This window comes from Crocodylus porosus, unplaced genomic scaffold, assembly GCF_001723895.1.
Source record: "Crocodylus porosus isolate Cpor-Errol unplaced genomic scaffold, CroPor_comp1, whole genome shotgun sequence".
Lineage (NCBI taxonomy): Eukaryota > Metazoa > Chordata > Crocodylia > Crocodylidae > Crocodylus > Crocodylus porosus.
The window spans coordinates 75,946,377-75,959,606 of record NW_017728947.1 but is presented as its reverse complement, the minus strand read 5'-3'; the positions used below and the strand labels follow the sequence as shown (position 1 = coordinate 75,959,606).

The 13,230-nt window shown below is 49.2% G+C and overlaps 1 protein-coding gene and 1 long non-coding RNA gene across 2 annotated transcripts in view; one reads left to right on the top strand and one right to left on the bottom strand.

Annotated features, from left to right (window-relative positions):
• Nucleotides 1–451: 451 nt before the first annotated feature.
• Nucleotides 452–8,173, bottom strand: BATF (basic leucine zipper ATF-like transcription factor). Its single transcript, XM_019552318.1, has 3 exons — nucleotides 7,288–8,173; nucleotides 5,434–5,538; nucleotides 452–1,117 (listed from the first exon to the last, which is right to left on the bottom strand). The coding sequence occupies exons 1-3, from the start codon at nucleotides 7,351–7,353 to the stop codon at nucleotides 902–904; spliced, it is 387 nt and encodes a 128-aa protein (XP_019407863.1). The 5' UTR covers nucleotides 7,354–8,173; the 3' UTR covers nucleotides 452–901.
• Nucleotides 8,174–8,924: 751 nt separating this feature from the next.
• LOC109321575 overlaps nucleotides 8,925–13,230 on the top strand; it is an 8,028-nt gene continuing 3,722 nt past the window's right edge. The window contains exon 1 of the long non-coding RNA XR_002104089.1: nucleotides 8,925–9,042. This is a non-coding gene — a long non-coding RNA (uncharacterized LOC109321575). The remainder of the gene's footprint in view (nucleotides 9,043–13,230) is intronic.

Sequence of the window (13,230 nt, the reverse complement as noted above, 5' to 3'; positions counted from 1 at the left end):
CCATCTTGCTCCCTATGCTCTGTGTTTCCAACAGAGCAAGACCAGTAAGGAGCTTTCATTCTGGAATCAGGTCTGCAGGTGACAGAGCTGGGGCATGACAGGGGAGAAAGCTGCAGCTGCATATATATGAGTGGCAGGGTTACCAACCATCTTTGTCCCTGCAGCACAGGCAAATGTCTCTCTCACAAGAAGAGCCCATGCGGCCTTCCTTGCGCTTCCCAGCAGGTAAGGGCAGGGGCATGCTCATGCATACTCATATGCACACCAAACCCATTGCTCAAACACTGAGGCCAGGCCACTGCTCTCTGGGCTAAATATGAGCCTAGCTTCACCCCTCCCAGGCACTGCTCTCCATGCAGGTGCATTTTCCCAAAACCCATAGTGTTCTGCCTACCCATTTGGCATCCCAACCTGCCTGGAACATATGGCCTCAGGGACACCAGGCCAAGTGTTGACACAAAGCATTAAACATTTTCACTCTTTATTTAAAAACAAAACAAAACAAGTTCCCATTCTGGGTTCCACTCATCTCCCATGTTCCTCTTGCTGGAGCATTTGCAGGTACAGTCTCCAGCCTCCTGCTCACGTGGAGAGAAAGTTCCTATGTCCCAGACCCATGCCAGTGTCCTCCAGCAAACAACAGCCAAGGGCTTGGTGCCATTCTGCGCATGCTTCCCCATCCCCAGCAATCCTAGATTTCACTGCCCCAGCGATGTGTCCTGCCATCCCCCCACGTGGGCACAGGAGACATGTCCTGGACATATCACTCTCAGCATATGCTTAAATGAGGGCCAAGAATAGCTATACCAGTCTGTGCTCCTCAAATGGACCAACGAATGAGCCCTATGGGTCTCTGCTTTTCATCTGCGCAGTCTGCAGGCTGTGTGTCCTGGTAGCTGGCTCAGTGCTGGAAGCGTGGGGAGCTGATGTGGGGCTGGTGGAAGGAGTGTGTTGCATAGAGCACCTCTGGGTGAGGCGGTGGCGGGGGTGGCGAGGTCAGGATGGAGCAGAGGGGTTCGTGGGAGCTCAGCATTGAGGAAAAGTGCTTCATTTCCTCTGTCAGTTGCTTGATTTCCCTGCGCAGAGCAGCGTTCTGTCTCTCCAGGTCCTCACTCTCCTGAGGAGAGAAAACCAGCATGGGGCTATATTAGCAAGCCAGACTCAAATCAGCCACCAGGGCATAGGGTGAAGATATCCTGAGTGGGAGGTGGGCAGAGAAGTGGTGGGGGCACAAAGGGAGATATCAGGTTGGCAAAGCAGTGGCAGGAGAGTAGCTAGATTAATTCTCAGGGTGTGGGACTGTAGGGCGGCCTGGCTTCCATCTCTGTTATGATTATTCACTGGTTTTGCAGTGCCTAGAAGCGCCTAGGTCAGTGCTCCATCGTGCTGTGCATTGTACACATATGTAGGAAAATGGCAGCCTTTGCCCCAACACCTCTGCAATCCAAGGCACAAAATATAACAGTGGGGAGAAATCAAACAAGCAGTGAGGAGGTATGGTGGGGGATGGGCGAGAATGTGCAGAGCTGTACACCAGGCTGGGGCAGCAATCACGACTCGGCACCTGCCTAACCGTTGGTTACCAGGCTGCAGTTTCCTGTGTGCTTTGTACCAGACACGTTTGAGGAGAGACTTGAAAGAAGAGGTGGCGGTGGCTTTACTGATCAACTGGTCTGTCTCAGTCGCCGCACCTCTGAAGTGCCTGGCTGCCTCTACAGCATCTTGATGCTGGCAGAAAGGCGAAGCCACTACTGGGGAACAGCTAGCCAGGATCCGGGGGCGGGGGTCGCAGCCCTTCCCCTCTCTGCCCCAGAGAGTTTCCAAACTGACGTGCTTCCTGTAAACCCAGAGCAGAGCAAGGCCTGGGCAAATCCCCCTCCCCCAGCCAGACAGGGGCCTGCCACTAAGCCAGTGAAAGTCAGCCCTTGGCCCTGCTTTCTCCCCAGCAGCTTCTTACGAGAAGTGACAGCAACGTGTTCCCCGCCCAGGCACTTGCAGCTCCCTCTCACGCACGCACACCTCCCAAGCCGCAGTCCTGAGGCAGCCGGAGCTAGGGGGAGGGGTGGTGAATAACCGCCGTCTTTAACCAGAAAACCACCTGCCACAGGAAACCTGTCATTGCCCTGGAAAGAGAAGACTCACTGCTTCCTGATAGGGCCCAGGGAAAGCAGCCAGATAGATGGCAGGGGAAAGGGGCAGGGGAAGAAACATGCCAGAAGAAAAGAGAGAAACTGAGGTCTTAGGAGGACAAAAAGTAGTCACAGCATCAGTGAGATGATAGTGATGACAGTAGTAATAATAATAATAATAATAATAGAGACTTTGTCTAAATAGTTCCTGAAGCTTCTGAGCCATACTGTCTGTAAAGTGCACCCCTAATGTGCAGCGCTTTGAGGTGCACAGAAATATACACAATGGTCTGGGGAAGGACCTGAAGTTCCCTGTGTCCAGTTGAGCCAGGGGTGGGGGAATTAGCGAGGCAGAGGGCTGGAGCGCTGGTTGGAATTTAGCCAGGGCACCAGGCCAGCGACTCGTGAATAGTCTTGAATGACCATCCACCATTCTCCACGTCCCACCTACCCCACCATCCCAGACAAGGCAAACCTTCCACATCTCTGTTCATGTTGTTGATATAGCTAGTGGCACTAGACTGATTTTTTACAGTACCTTACCTCATTATTGAGGCACCACATGCTAGTTAAATCATAGCCAGTATTTACAAAAATTGCTATCTTTGTGGGGCACCTACACATATTAACTACTGCAGCGGGACTTTGAGAGAGGGAGAAGGGACCACTCAGATAACTGGATTCCAGACAGTGGAATGCTTCACAGATCATAATCAAAGCTGCACCCAGCAACTGTTAAGGAGGTAGGGTGTAGTTTGGGTGTTATAGGCCCATGGTACCTCACTCCACTCCAGAAATAAGCCACTGCATCCAGAATCATTTAGAGTTTTTGAGTCTTTTTAAAAGGTAGCCCAAAGCTTACAGTGGCCCAGATTAACCTGTGAAATTTTACATCAACCAGGAAAACTCACCAAATCTGAGGCACCTGGAGATGAACAGCACTTGGGGATCCCATAGCAGTAGGTGAATCTAATAGGATCCAAAGACCAGACCAATATTGGCAAAGATTTAACATCTATCTTTGTCTCTTGTCTCTGTCCCATTTCCCCAGCTGTCTCCATGCTTGCTATCATTCATTCTGCCTTACCTAGACTAAGCCAAGTTGCTTTGCTACCAAGCGTACTGCTTACCATGCACCAGAAAAGCAGAGTGTGTAAAATCAGTGTCATGTGCATTGTGGTAATACTGCAAGCCAGATGTCTCACTTTCTCTGCCAGGAAAAGTGGCCAGGAGAACCCTAGAGATGAGTCCCTGTCTGCCACCATCCTCTGAATGTCTTGGAGAAGAAGTAAAAAACAGAGAGAGAGGCCACCCCATCTGCTGCCTATGGCAGATCAAGTTACCCTAAAGCCTGGCCTGTGGGTACTGCAGGCTGATGACACAGCTAACAAAATCAGCCTAGGGCAGTGTCCACCTCTAAAGCACCATGAATAAGGAGAGACCCCTTTGTCTTATACCCAGGTCTAAATGAGGACCAGCAGGATGCAATAAAAGCTGTTCAAACATCAAGTTCTCCTAGATTCTCCCCAGAGTGGGGGCACATGGAGAGCATAAAGAGCATTAAGGATGGTGGAAATTTTCTTGAGCAGAGTCCTGACTGTACCCTGCTTAAAGGGCCTTCCCTCCTGAAGGATGCTAGACAATCTACACCACTGCCGGACATAGCAGTAAACTGCTGAACCTTCATCAATAGCTGAGTTCTGCTCAGAAGGATGAGGCAGTATCTCTCATATGCACATAAGATTTCACTTATCAAAATACAGACAGAAAAGGAGTCAGGCTCTTCCACTATGACCATACTCCCTAACTGCTGGCCTTGCTGCCTGCCCAGAGCCACACAGAGGCAGTTCTATGGGGGCAATGCCATGGTGGGGGGGAGCAGGGCAACCCCTCTGGGCACAGAAGCAAAGAGGCGCCAACAGGCACTGCCCAGCCTGGGCAGGGCATGGGATGGAGCCGCGAGCAGCTCATTTTGAGGGGCACGGGAATGTGGAAAGGGCAGCTCCTCCCACTGCATGCACTCCCAGGCAAGTATGGGGTGTGGGCATGTGTCCCCCGTGGGGCAAGGATAGGCTGCTACTGCAGGCTTTGCCCCAGCGCCAAACTTTGTTGCTAGGGCACTGCATGGGGGGGATGAGATGGGATAGGATGACTAAGTAACAGTGAGACAGAAGCAGAATTTATGCCAGATGTCAGGGAAGCCTCCAGACACTTCAAGTATTTAGCTCTGGTATTGTCTCCCAAGGGAAGTGGTGGCAACCCCTCCACTGGGGATGTTTAAGATTAAACTGGACAAAACAATAATAAGCTTACAATGGGTTATTAGCCAATGTAGACCCAGGAAATGGATTGAAGGAGACCTACCTGGGCTTTTCTAGCACTAGAGCTTGATTCTGTACTGTTCTGTGCATTACAACATCAATTTACACCAGGGCAAAGGGAAGGTAAAATGCTAGTGAGTCAAACTGGTCGCATTCTGTACTCTCTTCCTGTGGAGATGAGTAATTGCATGAGGTTCAAAGCTAAGAAGAGTCTGGCCCTGACTCTTCTGGCTTTTAAAAAATTATTGACAGCATCTATCACAAGAGGCCACAAAAGTAACCTGACAACTTCAGGATAAGAGGTAAAAATCTGGACCTGAATTAAGAAGTGGGTAAAAAGGTGGCCTACATGGGTGATTTTCAGCACAAACAGATGACAGTGAGGTCCACAGGGCACAAGATGTGGCAAAAGGGTGGTTCGCTGTATTTGTTGGGGAGCTGGAAGGGGTGGGAATGCATGAAGCTGGAATTGGAGTGACCCCACCACACTGAGGAAATGGGCAGGTGATCTTCATTGTGGCCAGGCCCAAAGGGCACACACACAGTTTGGAAAGACAGGCAGATGTCAGGGAAAAACATGACCTTTGTGTGTAGCTCAATCGAGGCATCTGCTCAGGGCACAGCAGCGATGCAAAGGGCAGAAAAACGGCTCCACTCTGCTGCTATTGAAGCAAATGGCAAAATTTCCATTGGCTTCAACAGGCCCACAAACAAGAGTGCAACAAACTGAGGAGGGGAAGCCTAGAGGAGGGCATCCCCTGAGGAGATGTCCAATAGTGCCCGCAGTTCATCTGGAAAGAAATCTTCTGGCCGCTTGGCTAAGCTACCTAGCCCCCGCTCTCCAGCTACTGCTAATGCTGTCGAAGGCACCCTACGGTGGCCCAGGCCCAAAGCCCAGCTCTGCTGCACTCCTTAGTGCTGAAGTACATTCCCTAACATGTGCATGCAGTGATCTGGGACAGGCTGAGGAGGGAGGTTCTTACCAAGTGAAGCGTGTCTGCCTTCTGAGTCTGCCTCTGCCGGCTCTTCTGGGCAGCAATGCGGTTCTTCTCCCGTCTCTGGACTTTCCTCATGTCGTCAGAAGAGTCCTGAAACACAAGAGAGCCTGGGAATGACATGGGCATCGCCTCCCTTCCACTCCCACAGAGGCACAGGGGCGGGGATGCGGGGGCAGCACAGAACAGCCCTGAGCCAACATTCCTCTCAGCAGAGATCACGCCAGCCTCTCCCCTGCTCCATAAGACATGCGCTCCCATCTGACACACAGCATCAGCTTAAGACCAGGTCAGGGGTGCTCCCCTTCCCTACAAGGCCCTTGACATCCCAACCCTGGGGCAAGCCTATGACCCTCCATGTTCTCACAGAACAGGGAAATGAACCATCCACAGGCTCCATGGTGCAGGTCTGAAGAATCACAAAAGTGAAAGACCAAACCTACCAGCTCATCTCCTCTAGCCCCAGGACGGCCACCACTCAGCCCTGCTAGATAAGCTCAGCTTTATCATCTTTTCCCAGAACCTGGTTCCTCCAGGCCTCCTGATTGTTGCAGCTGCTTTCTCTGAGCTTCCTGTATTTTAGTCTCTCATGACTGATCACATAAGGCTCAGAGCAGGCTGCAATGTTCCAGGTCATATCTGCACTAGTTACACAGATACGGCTTTGCTTTTCGTGGCCTGGGACATGAGCCTCTCACAGCCTCTCACAGCAGGCTCTGCTGAGCTGGCACCCTCCCACTCTGCCCTGACAGCTAGAACTCCCTCCAGACCCTTTCATCTCCTCCCCAGATACTGGCATTGATGCCTCACTGGGCTCACTGACATCTACCCCGCCCCCTCCCTCTTACCAGGGAAATGCCGCCACTAAAGTTCTCTCTGGCCTACCAATCTGTCCACATCCTCCTACCCCCCACCTTGTGATCTTTCCATTTCATCACAGTTCACCTTCTTGCCCTTCCCTTCAGGGCCTTCCTAACTCCACCTCTGGCAGGTCTGCTGGCTGGTCTCTTGCCACGCCACACCAAGCTCTGTTCCAATATGCCTCTTGAATACTTCCCCCTTGATTGCTTTGTGCTTGCTTGCTTTCCTTCTTTCCCACTCTCTCATCCAGCACACTGCATGCCAGCTTGGGTCTGTCTGCCCAGGGCCTGTCTGGGAGTTCCTCAGGGTGACGGCTCTCCTGCCCCATGCCATGTTGTTGGCACTTGGCAGATAATGCATGGTAACATTACAAATATTCAGAGGGGCCAGAAATACTGGGGATACATGTTAAATGAAGCTAGTGTAGGCCATGGCAGGCATGCTACAGGGCAGATGGAAAGATATATGGAAGAGGCCAACTCACAGGACTCCTCCATCACACACCACTCACTGAGGAAGAGTTTAAGGCAGCTAACAGCAGAGCACGTACAAAGAGCAGATAGGGGCAGCAACCTCCAAGGGAGGCAGGAAGGATTCAGATTCATCAAAAGATCCTGATTATATGGGGGGAGGGCAGACTCTGACCCCTGAGGGGTCTCCGAGTTGGCTGAATGCTTTGTGGCCATGCCTTGTGCCTCCACATCCAGCAGCAGGGGGTTCATAAGCCTTCAGGTGCTCTGGTCTAATGAGGTTCCTTCTCGTTCTGTTCAGTTATTGACATCCCTGGTCTGGAGCTTGCCCCTGCAAGAGAGCTCTCTGCGCCTCTCCCTGGGCTGGTTCCTAGAAAGCCCTGCCTCTTGTGCAGTGGATGAGAGCATGTCTCTAGCCCTCACTGAGGATCCCCTCCAATGCCAGCTGCTTTCTGCCCCCCAGGAGGTGATTGAAGAGGAGAGCCCAGAAGCAAACAATTCAAAATGTTACCTGCTTGCTGGGTGGGGGAGACTGGCTGAAGCTGCTGGAGTCACTGCTGTCCGAGCTATGGGGCATGGCTCCTGCCTCCCTCTGCCAAGGCCTCTTTGGCTTCCTTTCTGTCCTCTGTACTCTTGGTGTCTTCTGCTTTTAATCTCCCCACTCCTGTGTCCTCCTCTTTCTCCCCTGAGCAATCTCTTTGCCTCTGTCCCCCAGCCTGTCTCTTTGGCAGGCTGTCGCTCTCCCTTGCCCAGTATCACTTTCTCTGCTGTGCGCCCTGGTCCTGCCCGGTGTCTCTCCTCTCACAGAGTAATTGCACTCTGCAGTAATATGTCAGTGTCTTTAGGCTCTGGCCCTCTGTGGTTTCTCAGAATATATGGGGACGCAAGCTGAAAGTCACATGGGCGGAAACTTTAGATGAAGAGAAGAGTTGCATTCAAAAGAAAAAAAAATGCATCTGGGAAAACGAGCTTCAAAATAGCCCAGAAAAACCCCAACACCTTCGAGTGGTTTAAAAACAGTGGTGAGATGGGTTTCTACAGAGACAAAACAGCAGAACGGGGGAAGGAGAAAAAAACCCCGCGCTGCCTGTGAAACTCAGACCCTCAAAGGAGGCTGGGGAGGCGGGGAGGAAGTGCTTGCAGGAACTGCAGAAAATTCCAGAGAGGCAGGGGAAGCAGAGCCGACTGCTCAGGTGTGTACGTGTGAGCAGTAAGCCCTTGGGACTCCCTTTGCTGTCCTCTCTGAACTCCTCACTAAGCCCTACTGGGGAAATTCCCAAGCAGATTTTTATTCTCCACCAAACACCTAACACTGAGTGCCAGGGCTTGCACAGACCCCAGGAAAAAATGGAGAGCCCTTGGTAGACTTGCTTACAAGGGAACTGATATGTTGTGGGTTCAGCAACAACACTCTGAACACTGCTGTGCTGAACTAACAGTTATTTATTATTATAAAAGAAGATAAAATGGGAGAAGTTGGTTTGTCCTTAGTAAAAATTCCAAGAAGGGGTTTATGGTCTGTTTGGATTTTGAATTTGTGGCCATAAACATAATTGTGAAATTTGTTAACTCCTGCAATGACTGCCAATGCTTCTTTATCAATCTGTATGTAATTCCTCTCAGCTGAAGTCATTGTTCTTGAGTAAAAAGCAATGGGTGCGTCCATGCCGTCAGGCAAGGTGTGACTAAGGACAGCACCAGCACCAAATGGCAAGACATCACAAGTAATGGACAGAAGCTTCTTCTCATCACAGTGAACAAGGACAGAGTCTGATGTCAGCAACTTCTTGACACCCTGGAAGGCTTCATTGTGCTGGCAAGTCCACGTCCACTGAGCTACTTTATCCAGTAAGCAATGAAGGGGCTCTGCTATGGTGGCTTTGTCTTTCAAAAAGATGTTATAAAAGTTGAGAAGTCCTAAGAATGCTTGAAGATCCTGTCTTCATTTTGGTATAGGGACATCATGTGTTGCTTTTACCTTGTCTTCAACTGGGTTAATGCCAGAAGCATCAATTTGATATCTCAGTAAGTTGATACTGGAAACTCCCAGTTCACATTTCTCTCTTTTTACTCTGATACCTGCTTTATCAAATCTCTGTAAAACTTCTCAGTGAGTTTCTCTCTAGACAGTCCCATAAGCAACACATCATCAAGGTATGGAACAACCCTGAGAATTCCTGCTAGCATTTTCTCCACGAACTGCTGGAAAATACCTGGTGCCACAGAAATTCCAAACTGGAGGTGCTTGACACGGACACTTCCCAGTGTGTAACTATTGTTTGGGCCTCAGCATCCTTGTCATCCACTGTCAATTGCTGATAGGCTTGAGCATGGTCAAGTTTGGCAAAAACCCTCCCTCCTGCAAGAACAGACAGTAACTGGTTAATGGGAGGCACTGGGTACGGATCCTGATTAAGTGCTTTATTAACAGTACACTTACAATCCCCACAGATGCAAATACTTCTGTTAGGTTTTAAACCAGGAACAATTGGTGTGGCCCAGCTTGTATGTACAATTGGCTCAAGGACCCCTTGCACGATAAGCTGATCTAATTCTGCATCAGTTTTCAGCCACATGAAAGGTAAGTCTGAGCCTTCATAAAGATAGGGGTTATGGCAGGATCCATTTGGAATGTCACAGGTGGACCAGTGTAAGTTCCTAATTCCTTGGAGAATACCTGGGGAAACTCTCTTGCAAGCCTTTCCAGACTTTCTGTGCAGAGACTGTGTACATCTTGCATACTGATTCCCAATAGTGAGAACCAATTTCTCCCCAGAAGACTTCTGCGGGAACCCTTAGTGACAATGAGGGATAGATGCTGTCTAACAGATCCATACTGGACAGTGACACTGCAGCTACCCAAAGTTTCCACAATCTGCCCATTGAAGTCACGCAGGCAACACTCAGGTTTCACTAACTTGGGGAGAGAGTGCCGAAACAACTGGAAGTATGTGTTTTCATCTATGAGGGATACTCCTGAACCCAAGTCCACTTCTATTTTGCACTTCTCTCCATTTATTACTATAGTTGCAATCATCTCAGAAGCTTGAGTTTCAACAACACCAACACTTTGAATCAAATATGGTTTTTATACCTCACATCCTGGGGAGGATTCTAATCTGTGAGTGGATTGGGAGTGAATACATTTGCCACAGTCTTTTTGTGTCCCAGCAGTGGCCTTCAAGCAACAAACCCTCTCTGTGCAGCCCTTCTTCTTGTAGGCATGACACTCCACGTCCCTAAACCTGCACTCCCTTCCTCTATGTTGGCTGCCACAACTCAGACATGTCTGTGGATTAACTGGCTTGCATGGTGCTGTTGGTGAGGGTATAATCTGCTGAATTTTCTGGTGATGATCTGATTCTTGATCTTTTTGGAGTAAGTGGACATTGCTGGAGAAAACCTGGCAAATTTCTCTCACATTATAGGATGCTGCTTCAGCTGCCAAGGCTTTTTCTTGTGCAGTAGCCAAGGTCAAATTTGGTTCAAAGAGCAGGCAACATTGTTGGGTTGTTTCATCTTGAACCCCACAAATAAGACGGTTGTGAAGCAGGCCATCCAGGAGATCCCCAAACTCACAAAATTCGACAAGGCGATGGAGCTCAGCCAGGAAATCTGCTATGCCTTTGCTGGACTTTTGGTTCTGTTTAAAAAAAAAATGAAATCTCTACAGGGTAACAGATGGCTTTGGGCAAAAATGTGCCTTTAGCAGGGCAATTAGTTCAGCATAAGACTTAGCATTTGGTAAGACAGATGCTGTGAGGAATGAACAATGGCAAATGTTTTAGCGCCACAGACTGTCAGGAGGATCGCGCACTTCTGTGCTGGATTTTCCACTTTGTTGGCTTCCAGGTAATAGGATAGCCTCTCAGCACAAGAGTCCCAAGAAGTCAGCTGGCTCACATCAGATTCTTCTATGTGAACCAATGTGGCTATTTTAACTAACATCAGCCATATTAGAGAGAAAATAATACAGAAAAAAACCTTCCCTCTGATCTCACACACAGCCTGGTCTCAGAATGGTATCCCACAATCTAGGGGTGTCTTGTCAGCAAAGGATCCCATCCTTGTTGCCAGATGCTAAGTTGTGGGTTCAACAACAACACTCTGGTCACCGCTATGTTGAACTAACATTTATTATTATAACTCTCTGGAATCATATCCAGGGTGGATCTTAACAGTTGCATCAGTATATGCATACAGATCTTACACTTGGCTCTGCCTCTGACTTGACCCACTCCAGTCCTGTGGAGGGAGAGGAACCAAGAATGCCTCTGGCTCCTCACAGCAGAGAACATGGAGTCCCCAGTGCTGTAAAACTGCCAGAAGTAAAGTGAACCCTGCAGTGCTGACCAGGAGGGCTTTGGCCTTAAAGGGACAGTACAAGGAAAACACAGTAAGACACAACAGGATGCTTGTGCCACTTGTTCCAGATCACTGGTACAGAAGGTCCTGAGTGCCAAGCCCACCCAGAAAGAGGAAGCCCAACAAACCCAGGAGATCTAACTCCTAGTCCCTACACTTTACCCACTAGACTGTGCTCCCTCTAAGAGCTGGAACTAAGAATCCAGCCTCCTCTTGACTCTTCTATTAACCCATTCTTCTTCCCAGAGCTACCAGTATAACCCAGGGTATCAGATTCCCAGACCATAATTTAAGGGCTGGTATAGCACTTCCAGAGCCAGTACTAATCCATGCTGCCCAGAAGACTCTAGGTAGTGCCTGATGTAGGGCTGTGTCCAAGAAGTAAAGCACCTCTGATCTTACCTGCTCACAGCTGCCCTTTGACCATCCCCAGATAGGAGCAGCGGAAGGCCTGGGATGTTGAAGTTGTCTGAGACTTTTGTTTTTGTTGTTCTGTGCTAAAAATGCCATTAAAAATAAATTCAACATGGGCCCAATTCATCTCTGTGCCAGCACTGTGTTTGGGGTCCAGGGAACTGTATGGAGGTGAAGACTGTGTCATTTTGCATTTCCCTGATCTGGGCTGGCTAGAGGCTTCTGTAGTCCTCGGTGGCACACAAAGCAAGAAGGTGAGGATCAGACTAGAAGAAGCCTACAGTGCAGCCCTGAGGTAACCAGGAGGTATTAGGCTACCAGCTTGGGGAAAGTGAATTTTAATAGTAGTATCCTACAGTTTAGGGCTGTGAAGACTGGCAGAGCTGATTGGGGATCAGGTCTGGAATAACAGATAGAAATCAGGACTAAAACACATTAGGGGAGTTTCAGGGACATCTAGAACAGCACCCCTAAGCACTGTGTTCCCCTGTTTTCATTAGCAATGGGTGTAAGAAAAATCCCGCTTTGAAGGAGAAGACCGGTCATAAGTATCGGGTGCTAATATATAGCCTTCTCCACCCTATCATCTGATATCTGCTTATCCATGTAAAATCTCCCAGAAGGTAGGGAAGCGCTAGTCCATTTTAGAGATGAGGAACTGCAGTGCAGAGACTGAAGTTTACTTTTCCAAATGTGGCACTGGGTTGGAGTTCCTCAGGTTTAGTTTGCTGAACCTCAGATACCTTGAAGTAACTTAATTTTCAGATACGCTAACCCTAAACATCAACACTCTTAAAGTGTCATCTGTTGGGCCCCCAGCAATGGTGTACGCAGTCTGTATTTGATCAGCTCCATCTTCCCATGTGCTGCTTCGTCTTCTCACATGGCAAACTGTTTGGCCAAGGACCGTGTCTTCACACATTGGTACAGCGCCTAGCATAAATGGATCCCTACTCCAGGTGGAGCCCCTCAGCCTTTTCATGGTATGAAGATTAAAAACCACAACTCCGATGGACAGCTGAGGCTGCTAATTTGCCTAACCCATCATTGCTCTCTATACCATATACCCAAATGGTTTATTAAAGAGGCCATCCTTAATGGACTTGCCGACGCCAGCATCCTAAGGGATAGCCACCATGGGTTTGTTGCAGGTAGGTCTTGCTTAACCAATCTCATTTCCTTCTACGACCAAGTGACCTATCACCTGGACAAGGGAGAAGAGATTGATGTCATATATCTTGACTTCAAAAAGGCCTTCAAGCTGGTATCCCATGATCGCCTCTTGGAGAAACTGGCCAATTGTGGCCTTGGGTCCACCACAATCCGCTGGCTGGGAAATTGGCTCCATGGTCAGACCAAGAGGGTAGTAATTGATGGAAGTCAATCGTCATGGTGTCCTGTAACCAGTGCGGTCCCCCAAGGCTCTGTCCTTGGACCCATATTGTTCAATATCTTCATTAATGATGTGGACATTGGAGTCAGAAGCGGACCGGCCAAGTTTGCCGATGACACCAAACTTTGGGGCAAAGCAACCACACCAGAAGACAGGCAGGTGGTCCATACTGACCTGGACAGGCTCAGCAAATGGGTGGACGAGAACCTGATGAAGTTTAACACCGAAAAATGCAAGGTTCTCTACCTTGGGAAGAAAAACCTGCAGCATCCTTATAGGCTC

What these genes read in the sequence shown, in the direction of transcription:
- BATF (XM_019552318.1), bottom strand. Translation starts at nt 7,353, where the DNA reads ATGCCCCATAGCTCGGACAGCAGTGACTCCAGCAGCTTCAGCCAGTCT. An exon ending in CTCCCCCACCCAGCAAGCAG is followed by an intron (nt 5,539 to 7,287) that starts GTAACATTTTGA and finishes CTTGTGTTTCAG; the next exon opens with GACTCTTCTGACGACATGAG. An exon ending in AGGCAGACACGCTTCACTTG is followed by an intron (nt 1,118 to 5,433) that starts GTAAGAACCTCC and finishes TTCTCTCCTCAG; the next exon opens with GAGAGTGAGGACCTGGAGAG.